This window comes from Podarcis liolepis (genome assembly GCF_965112155.1).
Source record: "Podarcis liolepis genome assembly, chromosome: 1".
Lineage (NCBI taxonomy): Eukaryota > Metazoa > Chordata > Lepidosauria > Squamata > Lacertidae > Podarcis > Podarcis liolepis.
The window spans coordinates 113,764,290-113,776,145 of NC_139554.1; the positions used below are offsets into that span (position 1 = coordinate 113,764,290).

General features: G+C 40.6%; 1 protein-coding gene across 1 annotated transcript in view; it reads left to right on the forward strand.

Moving 5' to 3' along the window:
- LOC310691422 (titin-like) overlaps positions 1-11,856 on the forward strand; it is a 284,446-nt gene that overhangs the window by 11,781 nt on the left and 260,809 nt on the right. The window contains exons 7-16 of the mRNA XM_083471213.1: positions 2,092-2,431; positions 2,857-3,000; positions 3,537-3,656; positions 6,202-6,342; positions 7,245-7,391; positions 7,829-7,966; positions 9,049-9,327; positions 9,450-9,575; positions 10,843-11,121; positions 11,448-11,520. Coding sequence (XP_083327339.1) covers positions 2,092-2,431; positions 2,857-3,000; positions 3,537-3,656; positions 6,202-6,342; positions 7,245-7,391; positions 7,829-7,966; positions 9,049-9,327; positions 9,450-9,575; positions 10,843-11,121; positions 11,448-11,520 — 1,787 coding nt within the window. The remainder of the gene's footprint in view (positions 1-2,091; positions 2,432-2,856; positions 3,001-3,536; positions 3,657-6,201; positions 6,343-7,244; positions 7,392-7,828; positions 7,967-9,048; positions 9,328-9,449; positions 9,576-10,842; positions 11,122-11,447; positions 11,521-11,856) is intronic.

Below are 11,856 nucleotides of genomic sequence, written 5' to 3' on the forward strand. Positions count from 1 at the left end.
CACTTGGAACTTAGGGACTCTTCTCTGCACATGGGTAAGATTTCACCTCAGAATGCCCACTAAGCCACTTTGATCTATGGCACTGAAACCCACAATGGCTCCCAGTATGTTTCCGGGCACAATTCAAAGTGTTGGTGCTGACCTGTAAAGCCCTAAACGGCCTCGGCCCAGTATACCTGAAGGAGCGTATCCACCCTCATCATTCTGCCCGGACTCTGAGCTCCAAGGGCCTTTTGGTGGTTCCCTCACTGTGATATGTGAGGTTACAGGGAACCAGGCAGAGGGTCTTCTCGGTGGTGGTGCCCACCCTGTTAAACTCCCTCCCATCCGATGTCAAGGAAATAAACAACTATCTGACTTTTAAAAGACATCTGTTGAGGGAAATTTTTAATGTTTGATATTTCATCGCGTTTTTTTATATACTGTTGGGAGCCACCCATAGTGGCTGGGGAAAACCCAGCCAGATGGGTAGGGTATTAATAATGATGATGATGATGATGAGGATGATGATGATGATAATAATAATAATAATAATAATAATAATAATAATAATAATAATAATAATTTATTTGCAAATGCCACATAATGGTTAGTCCACACTTGCAAGAATTCATCTCTCAGTGTAGCAGCTCCTACTCTCTGTATCTCCCTTGCTCACTGGCATTAGGCAATTGCCTTCACTGTATTCTTTCCAGCACCTCTAAAAACATATCTCTCTAGGCAAGCCTACTCAGACACGTAAAACTGGCATGTATCTCAATCTGCAGCTTTAGTCTATGGTGCGATTATATTCATATTTTGATTTAAAACAAACAAAACCCTTGTTTTAAACTTTAGTTATTATTGGCAGTTTTTATGTACGTTCTATAGCCTTTGTAAACAGTTTGGAGATTTTTTTAGACAATCAAGCAGCCTGCAAATTTTGTTAAAGAAAAGTTAAATAAATATATTTTGTGTGTGTGTGTGTGTGTGTGTGTGTGTGTGTGTGTGTGATAGCCACAATTGGGGGGGGGGGGACAATTGCTTACTTCATAGATAACCTACCTCTGAGAAGATATATAAATACAACATTGATGCAACAGTGTCCCCTGCAGGACACAGTTCTGCTTTTTATTTTCCTCTGAATAAGTCGATTTTACAAATAAGTATTGAGCCCACACTGCTGTTATTCAGAGTCTGATCAGATGTTAGTAAAATCTGTAGCTATATAGAATACTAGTTCTAGATTTAATTACTAAATTAAATCCATTGATTTCATTTAGTCTACTTCAGGTTTGACTTAGGGTGGATCTACACACAGGAAGAAACCCCGCTATAAATAAGTCACAAATTAAATCATTGTAACAAAAGGGGGGGGGGACGCCATGTAAAATCGCATAGAAAGGTTTTGTGTTGTACATCACAATTTGGTGTTGCATATTTAAAACGCATTCAAAATGCTGTTTTGTTTTACTAATGTAGCTGAATCCTCAGTGGGACACCACTTAAGATATATAAACTGAACTAATTTCTTATTCTTGCACAACTCCAGCCTACCTACCCCACTTTCTTTTTTGCTGGTGCTGAATAATCAATATGCTTTCCCCCCTGAATTTTCATGGCACCGGTTTAATTTACGCTCCAAGTACTGAACATATACTGCTGATTTCTGTTAGCACTCAACACTATCAGTTCATATACAACACACCGAGTATGGAAGCCTGTGCAGTCAGGTCAGGGTCTTTTAACTTGACTTTGCAAATAAGCCTACAAATGATCCTAGCCCACAAAAGTGCTTACTAGCTTGCTCAGAGGTAGCAGAATGCCTCCCTTCTTCGGCAGCCTCCTTGGCTTCTGTACTAGGTACTGAGGAAAGACACAGTGATACATACCTGTTTTAATATCTTACTGGAAGCCACACAGAGTGGCTGGGCAGCATGCAAATGAAATAATAATAATAATAATAATAATAATAATAATTCCAGTTTATTGACTCCCTTGCATGCAGTTCCTTCTAGCCCACGACCACCAAGCAAGTGCTTAAATACTAGGCTGCCCTATTGTTGCTTTTGTTTTTCGTGGCATCAGCAATGTGCTCTGTTTATTCCACAGGTCCGTGTCTCCTGCTGGGGTTGGGAGGCTCTCAGTCTCCACCTCGCCCATCAGACCTGTGAAATCCCCAATCTTGGTGCGTAAATCACAGGCAGCGGCAGCGGAGGGTTCTGAGGTCCTTCCTCCTTGGAAGCAGGAAGGCTACGTGGCCACGTCTGAAACGAGAATGAGAGACACCAGAATAACGACAAGTACGACCCAGATGAAGACTGAAGAGAGATGGGAGGGGAGATATGGTGTCCAGGAACAGATCACTGTCAGTGGCACAGCTGCAGCGGCGGCTGCTATCGGAGTTGGTGCTGCTGCCAGTACGGCTGCGGCTGCAGCAGCGGCAGCAGAGGTAAGGCCTTTCTTCAGAAACATTTTGAAAGACCACAGCTCATTGGCTCCGTCTTGTGAGGTGTTGACAGTGAATTTGGCCTGTTCACGTAGAATTACGAGAAAGCTGTGCACCAGTCCCTGCTTATATGGCTATTTAGGCAGTGGAATCATAATGTCTAAATAGAATTAAGTCCGGGATGGCTTACCTATGGCCCTCTCGATGTTGTTCGGCCCGCAACTCCCACAAGGCCCAGCCAACATGGCGGCTGGTGGGAGTTGGAGCCCAACAGCTTTTGGAGGGACACATCCCTGGACTGAGTAGTAAGTCCATCTGCTTGCCTTGTGCTCAGCACCATGTTGTTATGTTGTTGTTGTTGCTGTTGTTGTTTTATGCCTATGGGGGGAAAGATATGTCTTTTCATGTGACTCATTTGGGTCCCACAGGGCATTGAGAAAACAGCAGCTGTTGCTACAGTAGTTGCTGCTGTAGACATGGCCAGAGTGAGAGAACCTCATCCAAGCGCTGTAGAACAGACTGCTACAAGGACAGCAATGGCTGCAGTACACATTCAACCTGTCCAGGAGCAGGTAGAAGCACAATAAAACAGCAATCTCTCTCTCTCTCTATATATATGTATCTATAACATCCTCTCCTTGCCATTCACACAACCACCGCATGAATCAGCAAACAATTAACACAATACTAGCAAGCATTCCAGATAAGCATGTATTAATGGTAAAGAAAAACATCTGAATATAAACCATTGGGGTCAACTAATATAAATACACCAATCCATTTTATATTAATGGCAGGAACCAGCTAACAGTTTTTAAACCATTTTATACTGTACAGATGTCCCAGGGCTGATTTTAATAACCCCAGTAAACAATGATTCAACGAGACAGTTTGGGTTAATCTAACATTAATTTTATCATACTGACCAAGGTGTTCCTAATATTTAACTTATCTTCCCACCCCCTGGCCTGAGCTTGAAATAACTTTTCCCCAAGCATATACTCCTCCAGTTGTCATGATGTTTGTGATTTATTTATTTTTCAAAGTGTCTGTTTGCTGAAAATAAATGTTAAGGCTTGGTTTTCTTTGTTTCTACCACAACAATCAGATTAAAAAGGAAGCTACCATAGTTGTTACTACTGGTAAAGCCAGAGAACAAGAGGTAATATCAAGAACTAGAGAAGGAGTTGCTACTAAACAAGAACAAATACACATCACTCATGAAAAGGTGAATAGTACCTATTTTACCCGTGGGAAGGTCACTTGTTGTCACTTTTGTTTCATTTGCAAGCTGTATACCTCGTGATCAGTGATAAGCCATGCATCCATTTTCCTTTTGTCTTGTTTGCTAGGATTTGGAAGAGCTTCATAATCATAGCTGTCAAGGTTTCCCCTTTTTTAAGGGGAATCCTATTCGGAATAAGGGAATTTCCCTTAAAAAAGGGAAAGCTTGACAGCTATGCTCATAAGAGAGTGTGTGTGCTTATTGTGACATCACTCTTCCAAGCCCTAATCTATTGATTTGTCACTGCTAGCATTCATACAAGTCATTCTTGATTGTGGCTGATCTGTATATCAGATCAGATGTGTGTGTGTGTGTGTGTGTGTGTGTGTGTGTGTGTGTGTGTAGACTAGAGAGGGCTGGTTGTGCCCAGGAGCTTTATTGGTTTGAGAGCAAAGCAACAACGAGCGTCTAACACAGAAAAAGCTCTAAAGTTTGGTCTTATGTTAAAGATGTTGGGAAGAATTCAAAGAATCATGACATTAGCTATGTGAGCCCAGAACAGCTGTAATTCCCCCCCCCCCCGCTATTTTCTTGATCGGTAACTACTCTCCTTGCTGCACATGGGGAACTGATTTTAAAAATAAGGGAAGTTTTCAAAGAAAAAAAAAGCTGTCAGAAATTTCACTGGGCTATCATAATCCCCTCACCGTGAAACTAAGCAGTGATATCCAGTTGTGGCATGCAACAGCCATTCCACTAGTGAACTCCTTGATTTCAGCACCACACAACAGCCAAATCCAGTGGGTGCCTTGCACTTACATAGGATGTTGCACAACTGCTATTGTTTTGTTTCATGGCAGGTAACTATTGTGTACTGCCTCTGGCACAACCACTTACAAAACAACATCAACTCTCAAATTTCAGGCACTAATGCTACACTGGATCCCACCTGAGCAGTCCTTGTTGTGCAGGCCAATATTTCCTGATTCTTCATCATATGACTGAAAGTTTTAAGCTTAAAAATATGTATCCCTGCTGTCTTTTCTGAGAGATAGTTCTGGGATGCCCACTCCCCTCACCCTTCTCTGTGAGTCATGTTACATGATGCTACACCTTTCCTCCATTCATTGTGAAGTGTTCTGTAACATCGTAGAGCTTGCTGTCACATGATTTCTATGTGAGCATCTGATAATTTCATGCCGGATTTCCCATTTACTTACAGCACTTTAAATCAGGACCATGGAGAGAGGTTAAGGTGGGAGGGAAACAGGAGTTGAACTCCTCTTTAAAGATGAGTACCGTATTTTTTGCACCATAACACTCACTTTTTTCCTCCTAGAAAGTAAGGGGAAATGTCTGTGCATGTTATGGAGGAAATGCCTACGGGTGGCATGCCCATGGATTTTCCTCCTCTAAAAACTACGTGCGTGTTATGGTCGGGTGCGTGTTATAGAGCGAAAAATACGGTACCTCCTGAAGTTCTTGCTCATGTGAATATTATGCACTCTGTCAAATTCCATTGTGCCTCAGTTCACCACAGAAGAACAGACAACTTCCTGTATTGAGACAGAGAAGAAGATGCTCTTGTTGCTTTTCAGAACACAATAGAATTCTCTTTGTGAGGATTGTTCCATTATAAAAGAATATGCAATCAGTACAACAGTAATACATGCCCTCAGGAAAAAAAATATGTCTATAGATGTTTCCCTTTCTTCCCATAAAACCCTTTGTTTATGGGAATGCAGCCTAAATGTTAAAATGCTCTTGTTTCTCTAGAGGTAAAGATGTAGTGTCACTCCAGTGAAAAGCAAACACAGGACCCCAAATGGGGACTGCTGAGAAACAAAGAGGGAAGATACAGCATGTTTAGTGGGAAATCTGAAGTAACACCTTCCTCAATCTTTTTTTTTTTTTGTAAGGGGCAGCAGGCCCCCTCCATAAAACAAACAAACACCTGAATGAGGATTTAGTATACTCAGTATCTGTGGGGTGTTGGATGCTAGCTGAGGAGAAGGGAAATAGAATGGAGTTTGTTGGGAGAGCTCATAATTGACTGCTGGGACACACAACAGGAACACTCTTTTTGGGATGTGAGGATACACTGCAGCTGTTTGTGGATGGTCTCTTTGTTATTCAGACTCCTAATCTTGCTAACTCCCCATCAGTTTTCTCACATGGTAATAGTTTACACCATGAGTTTCCCCCCAAATAAATTATTCTCTGGAGAATCATTATATCAGTCTGCAGTGTGTTTAGGATGGCATCTATAGGATTTAATACTTCCCACAATTATTCAAGCATAGAATGTGTAGCTGTTCCAGCTCTAGCTTGCTGGCCACAAGGGAGTATAGAGTTAAGCATACTGATTTCCATAAACTTAAGTGCACTTAGTTCTGTCTACGATTATGGCCACTGGGGCTTATCTCCTTGTTCCTGGATAAAGTGGTGTGATTTATTGCTGAGATTTGGTATAACTTAAACTCTTTCTTTCTTTCTTTCTTTCTTTCTTTCTTTCTTTCTTTCTTTCTTTCTTTCCATAAAAAAACAGATAAAAAAGGAACCAGTGAAAGTTCCTGTGCCCAAGGTAATAATTGCCACCGACACTGTTAAGGCGCAAGAACAGATTTCGCGAACCAGAGAAGAAATTTCAACCGCAAGAGAACAAATTCACATCACTCATCATGAAAAGGTGAATACAGCTTTTAAAAATGTGCCGTTAACCCATCTACCTCTTGGTTGCAAACCTTATTCTTTGCAAGTTACTCTTAAGTTCCCTTTCTTTATGAGTGGTATTATGATGCAACAATAGACGCTTTGATGATTTCAAGAGGAATCCTTCATATTTAGAGGTTGTAAGATTATAAACTGTTTGTTTTTTTCTTACCAGGATGCTCATAAATCTTGCTAGATAATTATTGACATTTTACAAGTTGATTTTTGTTGCAGACACCAAGCAGGGGGGGGGGGGGGGAAACCATCCCAAACATTTGTCAGCAATCACAGTTTTCCAAGTGAAACTCAGGAAATATTATGCCCAGTTCAAAATGTCTCATTGGTTTCCATGTTGTAATTGGACCTTATTTTTCTAACGTGAAGGTCAATGTCTCAAAATAACGGCCTACTGTGCTGGCCTAACAAACCAACCACGAATTATGAAAATCTCAAAAATCACATTTGGCAACTTAGTTCGGCTTGCAAGTCCAACAAATATTAGACTGTTTCCACAAATGGTTCCACATGGATATCAAGCATGATGCAGTTACAGAAAGTCTGCTTGTGATGATAAATGTACCTTTTGGATCTTTGAAAGCAAACTCCTTGTACTCTCACTGATTGCTGGAATTTTAAGAAAAGGCCATTTTAAGTAATCAGCAAAAGGAGTTTCGTTACTTAAATAATAATCCACAAAGGATTAAGACGGGACTGTGTGCAGCCCTTACATAGCACTAATTCTAGGGTCTGCATAGAAATTCTCTCTTTTCTTTTCGGTCCATATGCTTTGCCTTGCTTTCCCCTGATGTCCAGTTAATATTTTTGCAACACCATATCATATATAATCACACCTCTCTTTTTACGGGAAAAAAAAATTAGATGAGGAAAGAAGTTGTGAAGCCCGTGAAACCTTCTGTACCTAAGGTTGTAATTACAACTGATAAACCCAAAGTGCCCACTACAGTAGTTAAAACCACAGAGGGGATGGCTGCCAAACAAGAACAAGTCTACCTTATCCAAGAAAAGGTGAATAGACCTGCTGGGTGATGTCATTCTCACATCCCATCCTCATATTGACATTATCATATGCCTTCAATAAATGTACTAACTTTTTTTTAATACCCTGCTGGTGATGGGTCCCTTAAGAGAAATGGAAAGTGGGGCTCTGTTTTTTGTTCATTACAGTATGCCCTAATATTTTCACAGCTTCCCTGTGATAACATTTCAGGCTTTAAAAAATTCATATACTAAATGGTGTTTTAATTTTCTTATGTTTAACCAGCCATCCGGTTAAATAACCAAGCGCCGGTATTTATTCAGCACAGGACCTGCAAGGCACGAAGCGCTTAATCCTGTTAACCTTTCCCTGCCCGCGCATTCCAGTGTCATCTCTCATTCTGGCACCTTTTATTTTCGAGGCGTTAACGTGACTTAAACTTCTTTTCTTGCCATATAACGACCAGATAAGAAAGGAAGCTGAAAAAACTGTCGTAGCTCCGAAAATCATTGCTGTTGACAAACGCAGGGAGCAAGAGACAATATCCAGAGCTAGAGAAGAAGCTGCTGTCAAAATGGAACAGATACATCTAGTTCATGAACAGGTGAATAGAGCTCTCAAAAATGTGAAACGCACCAAACAAAGTTCTTCTTAGACTCTGCAACATCCGCACTTGTGACATTGTTCCAGAGCATGGCAGATATGCCCCCCCCCCCGAAACAGATTGCTTTTCCAAAGTACAGTTATTTCACATGTATATTTTTTGTTACTTGCACTTATATCTAGATGAAACAGAATGCTGAGAAAATAGTCACAACTTACTTTCCAAATCCCTTTGTCGTTAGGTTTGAGGTTCCAAAATAACTTGCTTAAATGAATGATCTAGATCTACCAACCCACAAGATAATAATACAGTGCATTTTTAAACAAATAAGTAACAGTTTAATGAAGTGGGATTTGTGATGCACTTTATTTTAAAGTATGGAGAGGCTCAGGCAAACAAACAATAATTTAGCCAAGAGAACATGCAAAAGACAAAACTTCCCCGAATCTAAAGCTCTGAGCCAATTCACCTGTAGGAGAATTTTAGCATTCATGAGGAGCAGATGTGTAATAAAATGGTCCCATGTAACCATCCAATATCTTTTTGAAATATGTGTTGCAAACTTATCTGAAAAGCTAGTGTGTTTGTACTTACATGTTTTTGTCCGTAAATCTTCATTTGCATTGAACTTTATACATATGGGTTTCAGAAAATGCTATTCTTTCTGTATGCATATGTACATATACACAAGTATTCAATCGGAGCAGACCTCCAGAGGGAAGTAAATGCTCACATCGGTCTTCAAATACAGTATTTGAACATTTCATGTGAGACATACTGTATTTGTGCATTTATCTGTCTGCATAGTGTACAGTGCAATCTTCTGCCCTCCATATCCAGATACATGTATTTCAAATGCACTTTTCAATTTGTATTCAAGGAAAAGGAGCTCCAGAATACACGGGGGGGGGGCATAATGTATACATATGATAGTAGCAGGGAATGTGTGAAAACATAAACATGGAATACAGAAGCACCTGGATTATGGACAGCCAGTTAAGCCTGCATGTATGTCTTCTATGCTAGCCATTCTGTGTCAGTAACCTAGATATGTGCTGGTGTTCTGTAAATGTTACCTTTAGATTGGTGTTGGCAAAAGAGCTGAAGCTGTAGCCACAGTTGTTCACGCAGTTGACCAAGCACGCACTAGAGAACCAAGAGAGGCAGATTATGCGGAAGAAGCTTATTCTGAACAGGCAGCTTTGGAACGTGGATACAAAGAACAAACTTTAGCAAGACACGTTGAGTTGCCTCCAGAACATCATGTGGTCACCAGAGTAATGAAAACCGAGGAGGTTCACGTTCCTCCTGAGAGGCACATAACAGCTGCTGAAAAAATGGGGATGTCTGTCTCAACACAGGTTAGGCTGCCATTTATAACCACACAGCCATTCCGATGGCTGCTGGAAAATATTTGTTTCTGTTTCGTCCGCTCAGTATGTGCCATGCTATGCTCAACAAAACATTTTGTCGGTTAATGTAGATTAAAAGGACTGCAGAAACGTCCGTCGAAAAATCAATCCATGTGGAACACACACGTCCCCGCACAGCAAGCCCTCATTTTACAGTTTCAAAAATTTCTGTTCCTAAACCAGATCACACTTATGAGGTAAGGGGAGCAGGAGGAGGAGGAGGAGTAAGGGTGTGTCCAGGCAAACAGCCATATCACCTGAAACAAGCACGATGTGTGCTTCTGTATGCAGGTCCGAGTTCAAAGTGGCCGATACGCAAGGGGAATGAGAAGGTTTGTTTGTGGATCTTGCCCATAAATCATTCCTTGTCTCCTCCCAATCTAATAGGAAAACACCTCTGGGAAAGATGTGTCATTCTTTAATATTTTATTAGGCTGTTCTCTCTTAAAATACTGCAGATCTACCTGCATAAGCAATCTGTAAAATCACCAGAGAAACTCCATATTCTGAATTATTATTTCATAATCATACTAGCTATTGTCCAGAAAGGGACAATAATGTGGGAGAAGGAAATCAATCCTGAATAAAATGCTATGTGCCTGGCATACACCTTTCTTCTCAAGAAGAGTAGAGAATTCTCTCTAAATGTTCGCCCCGTGCATTAATCAAATAATTCCTAAAATGAGACCATTTATTCTTTCTTCCTCAGTGGTTCTGCTGCATACTAAATCAGTTTAGGAATTAACGTGCTACACCTACATAATCCATGCTATATCATACGTCTCCACTAGTACTTTATGCTTTTGCAGTACTTTAATCTTCCTCTTTTTCCACTTCTAGTTGGCATTTTAATTGTCTCCTTTACAGGCCTCATCATCTAACGATCCCAGCTAATTCATTTTTAGAATTCAGATTTGTGTTATCTCTTCGTCTTTACATTACAAATGCACCCTTTTTTTAAGCCTCAGGTACATGTAAATTAGGCAAAAATGATTGGAATTTACTGTAACGTTGTTTCCAAATAAAATACAGATAGGTACTGGATACCTAATGTAACAATCTGGGCATTTTAACTGAAAGGGAATTAGCAGCCTTCCTTTGTATGTTTGAAAATTTACCATGATATCATGGGCAATATCATTTGAATTTCTGTCAAACAAGCCTAGAAGTCACATGACTTTTATGAGACTTCTGGCTGCTTAATAGCAAATCTGGAATGATTTTGATTGGAATAATGCCAAAATATTAAAACATGATTTTTCATTATTTCAAAAATTATAACGGCTAATTATCGGTAGACAAAAAAAAATCGATTACTTCTTATCTTTCTAAAACTGCCCATTACAATAAAAAGTATTTTCTTCTTTCTTTCTCTCTTTTTACATGTATTTGCTTGGCTAATTCACTGTGCACCTTTGCAGAAAAGTAGCCAAGTGGTAACTCTTCTTCTCTTGGGTTGGTTAGGTTTCAATAGCAGGATCTGCTATAGCTACTCTGCAAAAGGAGTTGTCAGCAACTTCTGTTCCAAAGATCACCAAACCTGTGAGGCCTCCTCTTGCAAAGTCACCCGAACCCAGAATGCTGCCGGAGAAAGTAGCCTCCCCGCAGTTTCCTTTTGTAGAGACAGCTGACACCTATCAGAAGCGCTATGGTGCTGAAATGAAGAGAGAAATAGGTGTGAGCATGACAGGTGGCCTGATGCAACGGGAACGCGTTGAATTAATGCAAGAAGACGAACCAGAGGTTTGTCACTAAGGTCACCCCCAACCATCTTGATTTGCATCTGGAGTAACCCGATGTGTTTACAACTCTCCTCCATTACCAGCCTCTTCCCCACACCCCCCTGACAATATCTTTCCCCTACTGACCTTTGTGTACCATGTGTTGGTGTTTTGGGTTTTTTTTGTCTTGCACCATTCATCCCTAAAGAACCTAACATCACTTTGTCACAGCAAGCAGCGGAGAAGGACGGGCGAGGATCCATTGTCCTACTTCCACTCTCATGCATGATGCCCTTGACTTCCTCAGCCTTGCGTGTCCTGTATTAACTTGGCTTTATATATCCCTAGGTGATTGAAGCTCCTAGAGTTCCAGCGGTACCAGTAGAAGTTCCCGCCACACCTCCATCCATAGTAACAGTAAGTGACTGATGCTCAGCACTTTCCCGACTGTAATCTGCTGTGTTATTTTCCTTCCTTCCCTCCCACATTCAAAATACGATGAAGCTCTGGTGCCATCTAGTGTATGTAGTCAGTTGGATGAAAAGCAAGATCAATCCGTAGATGTTTTGCAGCTAGTCATATAAAATGTCAGTCATATGTTGGGTGGCTTCCAACATATAGAAAAACATAATTAAACATTTAAAAAACCCTTCCCTATACAGGGCTGCCTTCAGATGTCTTCTAAAGTTTGTAGAGTTACTTATCTCTTTGGCTTGGGGGTCGCATAACTCCATATCTTCCAACACTTCTCCGATGA